The sequence below is a fragment of the Bos grunniens genome, chromosome 23 (assembly GCF_055505025.1).
Source record: "Bos grunniens cultivar Pamir isolate PY7600 chromosome 23, Bosgru_T2T1.0, whole genome shotgun sequence".
In the NCBI taxonomy this organism is placed as follows: Eukaryota; Metazoa; Chordata; class Mammalia; order Artiodactyla; family Bovidae; genus Bos; species Bos grunniens.
The window spans coordinates 38,777,945-38,793,433 of NC_141187.1; the positions used below are offsets into that span (position 1 = coordinate 38,777,945).

Genomic DNA, 15,489 nt, shown 5'->3' on the forward strand with positions numbered 1-15,489 from the left:
ATCCCATGGACAGAGGAGGCTGGTAGGCTACAAGTCCATGGGGTCGCAAGGAGTCAGACAGGACTGAGCGACTTCACTTTCTCTTTTCATTCTGCCCCACCATCCTCTCTAGCCTGGCTCATTCTTTACTAACCAAACAGGGTTTCCTCCTCACAGTCCCTCTCAGTAGAGATTGAGAGGGTCAGTTCACTTAGTAACTTCAACCAAAAAATCATCTAAATTAGTGGATCTCAATTCAAGTTCTCAACTCTCGCTTATACGTTAGAACCATCTATATTTTAGAAAATGCAGGGTCTCCCAATCCACAGAAATGATGCAGTTGTCAGCAAGGGGACACAGACATCAGTGTGGTTTTGGTTTTCCAAAATTTCCAACTGACTAAAATGAACAGCCAGACTGATAATGTTAATCGATGCCAGAGGAACATTAGTTCCTAAAGACTACATCCTTCTCTTATGAATTTATGTGTATTAGCTAACATATCAGAGACCATAAGACAGTTCTCAATAATATCTTATTTAAGTTACCTTTCCCCAAAGCTGACCACTAAACCCTTATTCAAACACAGCCACACCCACTCATTCATGTCTACAGGTAGCTGATTTTATGCTACAAGGACAAAAATGAACAGATGGGACAGAGACCTTGTAGCCCATAGAGCCTAAAACATTTATGATGTGGCCCTTTAAGAAAACATCTGCCAGCCCTGGACTGGTGGATTTAAGGAATAGAGCAGAGAAACATTAATCAATACCAGCCAGTTCAGGCTGAATCCTAAATGTTCTGAGGAAAGAAAGGGCTCAGCAGCAAAGGACTCGTATTAAACAGGGCCCCACCTCTTACCTTCAATCCTGGCAGTTCTGCTTTTACTTTTCAAATTTCATTTGAAAAAAGAGTTGCTTTATTGCTAAGAAAACTTTATTGCTAAGAACACCACTGACTTAGAAACTCAAAGGTCTGAAGAGGCAAGAACCAAGTCAGTTATACTCTGGTCTGCTGTAGGTAACCTTTACTAACATTCTCTGACACCAAAGTAATTAATCTCAGCTTATTTAAACCAAATATCTGACAAACAGCTATTTAGGTATCAGATTCTCCTATCAAGTTATACATATTACATAAATTTATTTAGCTCTGCCATTAAAATTTCTTTTAAAAGTTATAGTTTAATGTTATATCGGGGGGGTTGTAACAGTCAACAGAAGAAAAGGCCATGGAGAGACTATCTCGAAATTCTGTACATCACCATGCTAAATCACTCAGTCATGTCTGACTCTTTGTGACCCCATGGACTGTAGCCCAACAGACTCTTCTGTCCAAGGGATTCGCCAGGCAAGAATACTAGAGTGGGTTGCCATTTCCTTCTCCATACATTACAGGCTAAAGGCATTTCTATTATATTTGTCAATGTCTCTTAGAAAAGGATGTAAGCAAATAACTCTTCTTAGTATTTACAGTCTACAGACATGTGGATTTGTCATTAAAAACTAATTATCAAATTATATACATCACCCTAACTCCCTATTCTTTGGGAGAGCCAAGATTCACAAGTTGGTAAAATTATCTTTCCTCTTTTGAAACTCAATACAGTATTTCAGATAGCCTTTATTTTGTTATGGTCTATTACATATAATCCTTTAATGTAAGCTGCCTAAAATCCTTTGGTGGAAGTTGACAATGTATAAGAAATATATATATTAACATTATTAATCCTATGGAAGAAATAGATTTCTCAGTTTGAACACAGCACAAATGAAAAGATAAAAGAATAAAAGAGACATTTAAACAACGGCCATATAAATAATAGGATGCAATTATTGGTCTCTTTTTCATCTTAGATGAAAATCAATATTCAGTATTAATTACTAAAGGTTATAAGTCAAATGCAACTTCATGTAAACCATACAACTCAACAATTTCAAGTTTATATACCAGAAAATCAAATATTGCTCATATCCTCTCTTATCCAAAAGGGCAGGAAGTAATGTTTTCCAGCTGCATTGCATAATTAATCTCATACACACTAGACAGTGTCTTTGCAAGTCTTCAAATAAAACTGAATTCATCAAATCCCAACATAAATCTCTAAATCACTAAGCATCAAGAAATTTTCTCCTTGCTCTGAATATTTCATCTTAATTTATTCACCTTTCCATAACCAGTTTATGCCACTTATCTTGTGGTGGGGGGGGGGTGTTCAGATTTATGAGGAAGAAAAAAAAAGTAACAACACAGAAATGAGATCTAGAAAAGCACACGAGAGCTATGAAAACAGCCCATCCATCATCTCTACATTTTGATTCCAGAGACAGCAGAGAAAGGTGCTGTTTCCACACCACTCACCCAGCACACTTAAAAAGGTTTGCTCCATCACTTATACAACTGAAACTGATTGATTAGCTGCTGGAGAAAAATCAATACAAATATCCTAGAAAACACTAGCTTGTAAATTCATTCTGGCCCCAACAAAGTCCTGGTCATTGCTTGACATGTTTTTCTAGATATCTAAAATGCAACTATGTCAAACCCCAGTCCTCAAAGACTATGTCATGGCTAGGAAGTTTTAAAACCTAAAGCTCAGCACAGGTGAAGTGAGGGTGGGAGGTTTCCCAGAGGTCTGTTACAACAAAGAGATGATACCCAGAAATTAACCTGGTAAATATCACACTCATATGCAGAACTGCCACGAAAATGACAAACACATGAGAAGGTTAAAATAGTCAATGAAAATGTAAAAAAAAAAAAAAAAGCTAGGAAACCAACAAAATGTAAACTATATATATTGTTCATAAAAAGTAAACTAAAGTTTCTATTAAAAATATAAAGTTTGTTTAATGATATCCATTCAAAAGTTAATGGGCTCCTTTTCTCATTCTTGGCAGCTGAATGCACAGTCAGTATATTTTTAGTACTTTAGGAAGCCACTTTATATTCAGAATGATTTCATGATTATTTCAGAATCTCTTCTGAATGCTCCCTTGCCTATGGGCTAGCACTAGTCTCTTCACTCATTAGATGTCTAAGAAATAAATGTTTATGAATATAAAATGTCCATGAATATGCTATTCAGAAAGAAATTGTTACCTTATTGTATAGTCTATCACATGACAGGCAACCAGGGATATACTCCCTATCCTACAATTGGTATAGAGATTTATTAAAAAACATTTTGTGTTTGTGACACATAGTCATTTAAAAATTTAAGAAAAAGTAAGAAAAGGAATGCAATTTTCAGTTGGGAAATTTAACTTGCATTGACCTAACAGGTTTAAACACTAAAATTTAGCAACAGCATATTTAGACTTTTCTTCTTAAAATTCTCAAAGAACCATGTTTATTACTGATTACGGGAAAATTTAATAATGGTATAATGTAGAATTTAAGGGGCTCTGATCCTCTAAATATTCCTAATTTCTTAATGATTAAAGAATGAGATACACAAGAGTCACCAAAGAAGAAAAACAGGCTATTTCTACTATTACATTTAACTTTATAAATTATTCTTTGCAATTTAAAAACTTATCATGTATGAAACGAGTTGCCAGTCCAGGTTCGATGCACGATACTGGATGCTTGGGGCTGGTGCACTGGGACGACCCAGAGGGATGGTATGGGGAGGGGGGAGGGAGGAGGGAGGAGGGTTCAGGAGGGGGAACACAGGTATACCTGTGGGGGATCCATTTTGATATTTGGCAAAACTAATACAATATTGTAAAGTTTAAAAATAAAATAAAATTTTAAAAAATTAAAAAAAATAAAATAAATAAAACTCATAGGAACTCTACACAACCATTATGATACCAAGGTTTGCTGCAGAACAAAAGACAATGCTGCTAACTCAATGTCTTTAAAATGTGAGCTTATAGATTGCTATTTCCTACTGTGAAATTATAAGGCCATCCTTAACATAATTTTGCATTTGTCAAACTGAGAAAACAAAAGGTGACTGTCATACTCAATAGTTCCTATCTGTAAAGACATTCTTCATAAAATATATTTTAAAAGTAAAAGAAAATGTCACATGGTTCTAATAATTAATGTTACAGATATTACAATATTCTCACTCAAAACTGGACTTCTCAAAAAAAATTAGACTTCTCTTCTTTGATTTATTTTAAATTCCTCCAGTTTAAGTCACATGCCTTCTTTATCATAAGGGCACAACCAATGACTTCATGTAAGTTATCTCAAATTCAAACAATAAGCAACACTACATGTCATACTAATGAGAAAACCATGATTTGTATACATCAAGTACCTTTGTCAGATCATGTGGCTGGAACCCAGCAGAGCACTGTTGTGAACTCAAACTCTCTTATGGCAAAGAGCATCAGATACTCACAACTTAAAATTCCCTAAACACACTGGCTTACCTAGAAAGTTAAGACCTCGGTATTTTAGTAATAGTTCCACGTATCAACCCAATGAGCCCATCAGTCCAAAAATTAGCCTTCAATCAACAAGACAATAGAAAAACATTGCACTGCACACATTTCATGGTGGGGGGACTAACCAAGCATATATGTATCTATTGATGATGATGAAAGTAATATTAAATAAATCTCTTTTAATACTTTCTCTAGAAATAGCCACTAAGTCACTGTTAACCTCTGATATATTCTCTAAGTCACTCATTTTAATCAGCAAACCCACTTGTAATTTGTATGCCTTCTAAATCAGAGTTAGTGGATAGATCATATATCTATGATCACAGTCCTAATATCTCTGTTATCCAATAGATATAGGGGAAAACAAACACCAAGTAAGAATGCCAGCAAAGGATCATTTTTCAAACAAAGTAGGCTTCTGTACAAATTCATTCCCTTTCTAAAGTATCCTTAAAGTAACCATATTGCAGAAAAGACAACCACTCAGACTTCTCTGATTAGCCAATTCACCTGGTTCTGAAACAGAACGACAAGAGTCACTGAGTTTCTATTTATTCCTTTCAGTACAAGTTGAATGTGAACAGAAGAGGGGACTCTGCTAAGAATATAAAGTTAGAAAAAAAAAATGTCCAGAAGTGTTGAATTAATCAAGAGTATTTTTCTCTTTGTTTTAAAGAGCAGTTCAAATTCATGTTGATAAAAGCCTCTCACTAAATACGTGAGTTTGTAAAACATACTTTCTGAGATTCAGGGTGTTAAGTACTGGAAGTAGCACTCTAAGTTACTTGCTAAAAGCAAAAGCACATCGCCAATAAGTATTAACCCACAAGACTATGAGACAATAGATTATCTCATGTTGGTTATAAAAACACACCAATGTTACATACACATACAATAAACAAAGACAAAAGAGGAAATTTATGGTCATGTGTCAACACAATTGTGATTCATGTTACAAATGTCTTACTATATGCTGAGAGACATTGAGGCAATCACATTTTCCAGCAAGTGATGAATCCGAAGTAGCTGGCCACCCACACAAAGAATTACTCTCTTTAGGACTCTATACCATTACCAATCTTCACAGCTCCAACAGTCCTATGGACGAGTGGGGGTTATCTTTACTTGCTCAAAGTAAAATTTACCTTCTCTTTCCAAGATTCTTGATAATCTTTATTAGTTCCGTTTTCTAAATGGCCCAAACATTAACAAAGAGGCAGAAATCTTTAAAAAATATTTCACTCAGTCTACAAAAGTCTAATTAACACACACCAGAAGGTCATGGCTTTCATTTTTATTTTTTTGTCTTTCCCATGAAATATAAAGACAGGTGATAAATTTCAAAGTATGTCAGTTACCTTAGAGTCATAAGAAAACAGAAGAGCGGTGAAATAAAAGTTATGCAAATATCATAACCTGAATCTGATAACATCTTCTATTAGATAAGCTGAAACATTTGTAAACTCTTCAGAAAACTAAATAGGCATACACCTAAAGTGAAGTTTTACTTAGAAGACTATTAAAATTTATTAAAGAGACTGAAATCACACAGAATTCTAGAAACTCTTACCTTGAAAAGATTGTTTGGCTCTATCTACTAATTCATCAATTGGGTAACTGGCCAAATTTCCTCTGGCGTGTTTAGTTTTGCAGTAGGTACAAGCATTGAGACACCTGTTCAAATGATAGTGATAAATACAGTTAAAACTTTTAAAGCTTCATATTTATTTCCACTAGGCACAGAAATCTGCAATTTGTAATTCTTTTAAGTTTCAACTATTCAAGTATGGTTGTACAAACCACATAATACTAATTTCAAATGCACACATTAATACAGAACAAAGTTTATAAGTGCTTAAAATGGCTAATCTAAAAGAAAAAACATTCATAATTTTTAAACCAATGGAATTTATTTGTCTATTATAAAACTAAAATTTATATATCACTTATATAAACTGCATTATTCATAAATGAAAAAGTTTTAACTTTTAACTAATGATATAAGAATAAATCGGCAACATAAAATTCTCATAAGAAAATACATTCTTAATAATCTTCAGATAATATCTTTAACTCTTGGAAATCAGAAAGAAATATTAAAACAGGTCCAATGAATGCTCTTTGGGATTATATTCAACAAAGAAACCAAACGACAATATTAGTTTCAAAAAATTAAAAATAGAATTATCTCCCAAAAAACCTAAGAGATAATAAAGAATTGTCTTTTAATAACGAAAATGTTGGTTCTACTCTTATAATTTAAAAAGTTTAAATATTTTATTATAAAATTAAAAAAAAAAACATTACACATAATAAAATATACTTTTGCCAAAAAGATAAGTCTCAGCAACACTGAACGTAACAAAGAATAACATCTCTTCAAAGATTCAACTGCTATAATAAATAGCAAGGTTTTTAAAGACCATCACTAAGTGAATGTTTGAAAATTTCAAACTGAGAAAAATTAAACTTCTAAAAATTACAAGTAGCCAATGTGTCATTCTGTTAATATATAATTTTAAAATATATATAAATCATATAAATCATGAGGCAACAATGTAATGCTTAATTTATAATCATTTTTGCATGGAACTCTTGAGTAAAATAACACATTTGTTTTGGCAAGGATTTTTAACTTTTTAACAGACTACATTCTCTTAAAAAACTAACATCACTTTCTTGCTAAGCCATTTACACACACACAAATTGTGGTCTCTCATATGAATAGAGGTTCTGGTCCCCTAACTGTTACATGTCTTCTCTTTTGAACTTTCATCTGTTCCCTAATAAGGAAAAAAAGTAACTTTTATTTATTTATTTATTTTTTTATTTTCCAGTTCTGAAACTACATTTTCCTCAATTTTTGAACTTTGCATTTCACAATTTCCAACTTGTTTACTAAAGTGTTAGCTCATTTATTTTTCTTTTCAAACATTTTGTGCTACTTCCAACGTTCATAATCAATTTGTGAGTCTTTTTGTTTTTTTCTCATTTTTTTCTGGTTCTCACTCATGGTGTCCATTCTCTTTTTGTGTTTGGTTACAGTTGATTGTGTATTAAACACTATATTTTAAAAGTTATTGACAGAAATAATTTAAGGCTTAGTAATTAGTATATTATTTTCCTCCAAATAAGTTTTCTTTGTATCTGCCTGGAAATGATAGCAATCTTGGGTCACTTTAACACTGGTTAAAGACTTAAAGTTTTCTCATTTATTCTGAAGCCAGTTGTAGTTTTTTTTACTATTGATCTACCCTTACCTTTAAGGTGCCAGCCTTCAGGCATTTAGCTCAAAATAGTGGGTGCTTTTCAAAGATCAATTCTAATTTTTGATGACTTATACCTATATGAGACTAGCAAATGTTCAGTTAAGAGTAGTTTCCCCTTTCAGAGCAGCAAATTCCTATTAGGCCAAAGTGACCCTAAGTGCTGGCTTACATTTTAAAGTTTCTAACCTTTCATTGGTTCAGCAATTCCTCTCCATTAGCTTTTTGATGTTAAAAAAGTAAATATTAATCTAGTTATTTCCATTGGAAATATTGTCCCATAGACTAGGGCTTCACTTGTGGCTCAGCTGGTAAAGAATCCGCCTTCAATGCCGAAGGCTACCCACTCCAGTATTCTGGCCTGGAGAATTCCATGGACTGTATAGTCCATGGGATCGCAAAGAGTCGGACACGACTGAGCGACTTTCACTTTCACACTGTGGAAGACTAACTTCCTTTTGCTTAGCCCTGACTGAACACCAGGCATTTTTCTTGACGTTGTACATACATTGTCCCATTTAACTCTTCTCAAATTGGGTGTTAGTGTCTCCATCTTATAGATGCTTCGAAAAAGTTAGATAACACAGTTTATTCCACAGAAATACAAAGGGGCGTAAGATACTACTGTGGTAACAACTACACACCAACTAGACAACCTAGGGTAAATAAAACCTCCTAGAAACAAACAGCCCACCAGGACTAAATCATGATCCCATTTACAACAGCATTGAAAACAATGAAATGCCGAGGAATACATTTAACCAAGAAGGTTAAAGATCTGCAGAATGAAAAGTTTAACACATTGATGAAACAAAATTTTTTTAAAAGAGCAAAGCCAAAGGCAGCTCAATTCCTGATTTCAAACGATATTACACCCCACTCCAGTACTCTTGCCTGGAAAATCCCATGGACGGAGGAGCCTGGTAGGCAGCAGTCCATGGGTTCGCACAGAGTTGGACACGACTAAGCAACTTCACTTTCACTTTTCACTTTCATGCATTGGAGAAGGAAATGGCAACCCATTCCAGTGTTCTTGCCTGGAGAATCCCAGAGATGGGGAAGCCTGGTGGGCTGCTGTCTATCGGGTCGCACAGAGTCGGACACGACTAAAGTGACTTAGCAGCAGCAGCAGTGAAAAAACAGGCATATAGGCTAATGTAAAAGAACTGAGAGTCCAGGAATAAACTCATGAATATACAGTCAACTAACATTTGACAAAAGAGCCAAGAATACTCAATACAGAAAAGACAGTCTATTCAACAAATGGTGCTGGGAAAATTGAATATTCACTTGCAAAAGCACTTACTTTTATCACTGAGAAGAATTAATAGAAAATGAATTAAAGACTTAGATGTAAAACCATAAACCATGTAAATTACAATTACAATTAAATGTAAAACCAGAAACCCCTAGAAGAAAACACAGGGAAAAAGTTCCTTGACATTGTTCTTAGCAATGATTTAATTTTGGATGACACCCAAAGCACAAATAACAGAAGCAAAAATAAACAAGCTGGATTACATCAAACGAAAAAGCTTCTGCACAGCAAAGGAAAACAATCAATGAAATGAAAAGGCAAACAACAGAACGGGGGAAATATCTGCAAGCCACATATCTGATTCAAAATATATGATTGAATTTTTGATTCATAATATATGATTATTCCATGTTTCCCTTCCATTTAGTCACTCAGTCGTGTCAGATTCTTTGCGACCCCATGGACTACAGCACGCCAGGCCTTCCTGTCCATCACCAACTCCAGGAGTTCACCCAAACTCATGTCCTGTGAGTCACTGATGCCATTCAACCATCTCATCCTCTGTCATCCCCTTCTCCTCCTGACCTCAATCTTTCCCAACATCAGGATCTTTTCCAATGGGCCAGCTCTTTGCATCAGGTGGCCAAAGTACTGGAGTCTCAGCTTCAGCATCAGTCCTTCCAAAGAACACTCAGGAATGATCTCCTTTAGAATGGACTCGTTGGATCCCCTTCCAGTCCAAGGGACTCTCAAGAGTCTTCTCCAACACCACAGTTCAAAGCATCAATTCTTCTGTGCTTAGCTTTCTTTATAGTCCAACTCTCACATCCATACGTGATTACTGGAAAAACCAGAGCTTTGACTGGATGGACCTTTGTTGGCAAAGTAATGTCTCTGCATTTTAATATGCTGTCTAGGCTGGTCATAACTTTTCTTTCAAGGAGCAAGCATCTTTAAATTTCATGGCTGCAATCACCATCTGCAGTGATTTTGGAGCCCAAAAAATAGTCGGACACTGTTTCCCCATCTGTTTGCCATGAAGTGATGGAACCGGATGCCACGATCTTAACTTTTCTGAATGTTGAGCTTTTAGCCAACTTTTCACTCTCCTCTTTCCCTTTCATCAACAGGCTCTTTAGTTCTTCTCCACTTCCTACCATAAGGGTGGTGTCATCTGCGTATCTGAGGTTATTGATATTTCTTCTGGCAATCTTGATTACAGCTTGTGCTTCTTCCAGCCCAGAGTTTCTCATAAGGTACTCTGCATATAAGTTAAATAAGCAGGGTGATAATATACAGCCTTGATGTACTCCTTTTCCTATTTGGAACCAGTCTGTTGTTCCATGTCAAGTTCTAACTGTTGCTTCCTGACCTGCATATGGGTTTCTCAAGAGGCAGGTCAGGTGGTCTGGTATTCCCCTCTCTTTCGGAATTTTCCACAGTATGTTGTGATAAGTCAAAGTCAAAGGCTTTGGCATAGCCAATAAAGCAGAAATAGATGTTTTTCTGGAACTTTCTTGCTTTTTTTGGTGATCCAGCAGATGTTGACAATTTGATCTCTGGTTCCTCTGCCTTTTCTAAAATGAGCTTGAACATCTGGAAATTCACTATTCACGTATTTTTGAAGCCTAGCTTGGAGAATTTTGAGCATTACTTTACTAGCACGTGAGATGAGTGCAAATGTACGGTAGTTTGAGCATTCTTTGGCATTGCCTTTCTTTGGGATTGGAATGAAAACTGACCTTTTCCATAATAAGAGATTCATAATATCTGATTTGGGGTTAATATTCTAGATATAAAAGTCCTCATACAGTTCAATAAATGATAATCGAATATTAAGATGGCCAAACACTGTGACTAGACGTTTCTCTAAATACAATACTCAAGTGGTCAACAGTTGCAGGAAAAGATACTCAAGATTACTAATCATCAAGGAAATGTAAATGAAAACCACAATGAGATATCACCTCACCCTTGTTAGAATGGCTCTTATCAAAAAAACAAGAGTTGACAGCACCTGACAAAAAGTAACTTGTGCACTACTGGCAGGAATATAAATTGGTATTGCTAGCATTAAAAACATTACAGAGCTTCCTCAGAAAACTAAAAATAGAATTATCATATGATCCAGCAATTCCATTTCTGGGTGTATCTCCAAAGGAGATGAAATCACTGTCTCAAAGAGGTACGGACAACCTCATTTTCACGGCAGAATCATCTACGAGAGCCAAACATGGAAAACAACCTGTTTCTTCAACAAAGACAAGCATGAAGAAAATATGATACATTTGTATAAGGGATACTACTCAGTCATTAAAAAACATGGAAAAACTGCCATTTACACCAATGTGAATGGCTCTTGAGGGCATTATGTGAAGTGAAATAAGTCAGTCAGAAAATGAAAAATACTGTATGATCTAATTTTTGTGAAATTCAAAACGAGACAAACAAAAGCAAAACAAAAAAACAAATTCATAGAAACAAAAGACTGTTGGTGGCCAGAGGGTGGGATTTGTGAGAGGTGGGGGAAAAGAGTGAAGGCGGCCTAAAGGTACAAAATTCTAGTTATAAAATAAATTCTGGGGGTGTAATGTACAGCATGATGACTATAGTTACCAATACTCTATTGTATATCTGAACAGCAGTAAGAAAAGAGAATTGAGAAGTTCTCATTACAAGAAAAATCTGTAATTATATAAAAGGAGGAATATTAACTTAATGTGGCAAACATCTCACAATATATACATGTATCAAATATTTATGCTTTCTATCTTAAGCTCATAAAATGTTATATGTCAATTATATCTCAGTGAAACTGTGGCAGCAGTGTTGGGGGGAGCGGAATCAGGTAAGTGGCTTGTTCAAGACATCTAACAACTAAAATTCAAAACACAAGTCCATCAAATTTCAAATTCCCTCCTACTGCCATACCAAGCTGCCTCCCCAGAACAAATGCATATCAAATATCCTCTGTGTGCATGCTAAGTTTCTTTAGTCATGTCCAACTCTTCGCAACCCTATGGACTGCAGCCCCCCAGGCACCTCTGTTCATGGGATTCTCCAGCCAAGAATACAGGAATGGATTGCCATGACCTCCTCCAGGGGATCTTCCTGACGCAGGAATCAAACCCGCATCTGTTACATCTCCCACCTTGGCGGGTGGGTTCTACCATTAGTGCCACCTGGGAAGTCCATCAAATACCTAGCTACAGACAAATGCAGATAAGATATAATAAGACAAGCAATCATCTGACATGAGATGTACAGTGATGCAGCACAGATATTCAAAGACACAGCTAGTACTCTTCATCTTGTGTATGGAAAAATGAAAGTGAAGTCACTCAGTCGTGTCTGACTCTTTGCGACCCTGTGGACTGTAGCCTGCCAGGCTCCTCCGTCCATGGGATTTTCAAAGCAAGAGGACTGAAGTGGGTTGCCATTTCCTTCTCCAGTGGATCGTCCCAATCCAGGGATCAAACCCAGGTCTCCCACATTGTAGCAGACTCTTTACCATCTGAGCCACTAGGGAAGTCCTCTTGTGTGTGGAATTGTCTGAAACCTGTTTCTCGTTCATTCTTTGGAAATCTCAGGCTAGTCTTCCTGTCCGTCCACTGGCCCAAACTTGTTATTTCACCCTTGTTGTTTACAAGAGTTCTATTTGCACCCTACAGCTGCTCTGTAGCAGAATGTGTCACTTTAGCAGAATGTGTCACTTTAGCAGAATGTGTCACTTTCTTGGTTTTGCTGTGGTTTTTAAATTCTACAGCTAAGGTCTCTCTGCCCCTCTCCTCAGTGGCTCCATGATGGGCTCGATGCTGCACACCCCACATTTATTTATCCAGGATCCCTCTGCCATTCACTCAAGTTGAACCAGGAAAAATGCTCTCTCTACCCCCTGATACTACTTCCCCTGATCTATTTCTCCAGACCCATTCTCTTATTTCTCCTACCCCCAATGCAGAGCTCCGTAAATTAAGTAGACAATCTCGATAAAAGCTGATACTATTTCTAACTTGGGCTATTTCTTAGAAGTAACTTTCTTAAGGGGTACTAGCCTAGGGGAGGGAAAGGAAAACAGAAGGGAAAAATGCATTTTAAGTATTTATTATATAAATGAATTAACACACATAAAACACTTAGAGTACTGCTGGCACCTAGTTAAGTGATCAGTAAGTACTGGTCAGTGGTTGTTCACTGTGACCATCCTCAACAATTCTGTAAGGAAAGCATTATGCACCATCATGTTCCAGGAATACCTGACCTTCTGGAACTGATGCATTGCTGATACGTTGACTTCAATCAACTATGGAAACCACATCATGTTTTCCTACTGGCTCACTTAATAAAGGTGGGAATGTACTCCCCATGGAAAACCAATTAGAAAAATGGACTAAAATGTTTAAATAAAACAAGGTGACTGATACTCAGAAACATTTATAATAATCAAAACAAGGCAGTAAGTATAAATGTTACATTAAGAATTCAAAATATTCTTTACTAAACTGCTCCCTCCAGAGTTAATCAGAGTTGTTGATGTGATGTATTTTTGAAGTTCTACACTCTCCATTGTATGATAGGTTCATCCCTATCTGCAGTTACCACGATAATACCTATTATTATTTAAATAAAGTGAAAATTTCTATGGAGAGTATTTCTTAAGCATGTTAAAACAGCACTAATCAAGCACTAAGTCTGCTATGTCTTACATTTAAAAAGGAGAGAGGTTTGTTACAACACACAGGAAAAATAGCCAATGCAAAATCAGAAAACAGTGAGCTATTTGATGCTCTTTGGTTTAAAAACAATCTTCTCAATCACCAGGAATTATGATGACCGATCATTTCCACACGACAAGCCTCCAACAAAATAGATTCATCACAGAAACCTTTCGTAGTTTCAGTTATCTGTAAACAATTAAGTAATTGTTTAAGAGTAAGAACACTGAGCCTGTTTCTTTAACTGTGAGAAAACAAAAGATCTTTGAGGGTTGACTGTTGAAAGCCAAAACCAGAAAGAGATGGCTGTTGAACTGTAAGGAAGAAGCAAAATCCTGAACAGACATACCCTGTTATCACAGAAGGGTAAAGCTAGCACACTCCACCTACCCATCTTTGTACAGGTTGTTAGATGGCCACACACCAAGAAATAACTGAAAACCTCAAAAGCAGAGGCAGACCAGGCATTTAATTCAGCAGTATAACTCAAGTCTTGAAAAACATCTGTCGTGTAATAGTTTTACATTATAGAAATGAAACAAATAAAATAATGAATTTCCACAATTAAAATTTTAAAATTATCAAAAAAATATTTCAAAGGGTTCAAATGCATAACATGCTAATTTGATACCTAAACCACATACAGTGAATGAAAATTAAAAGTTTTAATACATTAGGCTTTTTCTTTTAAAGAGCATCTTCTGATATCACAAGCTTTAGAATGACTTAAAAATCAGAGTTATATTTTTAAAAATCCACCTATACTGATATCTCTGTTTTTAAGGGGAGAAAAAATTATGTGACTTAGGATTCTGTTTCTGCTTCAGGACAAAGATGATTTTAAATATGGAAAAATGATTATTTTTAACAATAACATTAACACTTCAAACATTCTGTGTCATTCACATACTCTAATTCTTATTTATTTTTAATCAGTTGACAGAGCATCATCTTTCTCAAAGCTTCAAATTTTACAAAATAAGTCCTTTGTAAACCAAAACCTTGGAAAAATCACATTGTGCCTTTCCATATGGAACCCTCATGAAGCAAAGAAAAAACAAAAACTCAAGAAACAAAAAGATTCACACACTGCAGGCTGTGCCAGACTTGATAGTTAAATATAGTCTATTGTGAACCCTCATCATGGTTTTTAAAGTATTCAAGAGTACTTTCAGGAAAATTACAAACTTTTTGATCTTTTAAACAAATCCAAAGATACTCTTTAGCAGCAAAATCTGATTGGAGCTTCAAATGATAATTCCTGTTTGCCAAGAACAAAATCCTGAACAAGCAAAGGAAAAATAACATACCTGAAAAACTAGAATATATCCTAAATTCAGACACAACTGAGCGACTGATCTGATCTGATCCTAAATTCTTTAAGCTTCCTATGGACATGGAACAACAGACTGGTTCCAGATCGGGAAGGAGTACATCAAGGCTATATATTGTCACCCTGCTTATTTAACTTACATGCAGAGTACATCATGCGAAATGCTGGGCTGGATGAAGCATAAGCTGGAATCAAGATTGCCAGGAGAAATATCAATAACTTCAGATACACAGATGACACCACCCTTATGACAGAAGGTGAAGAAGAACTAAAGAGCCTCTTGATCAAAGTGAAAGAGGAAGAGTGAAAAAGCTGGCTTAAAGCTCAACATTCAGAAAACTACCATCATTTCATGGAAAATAGATGGGGAAAAAATGGAAACAGAGATAGACTTAATTTTTGGGGCCTCCAAAATCACTGCAGATGGTGACTGTAGCCATGAAATTAAAAGATACTTGCTCCTTGGAAAAGCTATGACCAACCTATACAGCATATTAAAAAGCAGAGACATTACTTTACCAACAAAGGT

At 35.7% G+C, this 15,489-nt stretch overlaps 1 protein-coding gene across 23 annotated transcripts in view; it reads right to left on the reverse strand.

The window, feature by feature from the left end:
• The window catches only part of CDKAL1 (CDKAL1 threonylcarbamoyladenosine tRNA methylthiotransferase), a 640,160-nt gene that overhangs the window by 348,566 nt on the left and 276,105 nt on the right, over nucleotides 1–15,489 (reverse strand). For all 23 annotated transcript variants that reach the window (XM_086370076.1, XM_086370056.1, XM_086370074.1 and 20 more), the window contains one exon: nucleotides 5,959–6,062. Coding sequence is in view for 20 of the 23 variants with exons in the window: in XM_086370056.1 (XP_086226182.1) it covers nucleotides 5,959–6,062 (104 nt within the window). In the remaining 3 variants the exon portion in view is untranslated. The remainder of the gene's footprint in view (nucleotides 1–5,958; nucleotides 6,063–15,489) is intronic.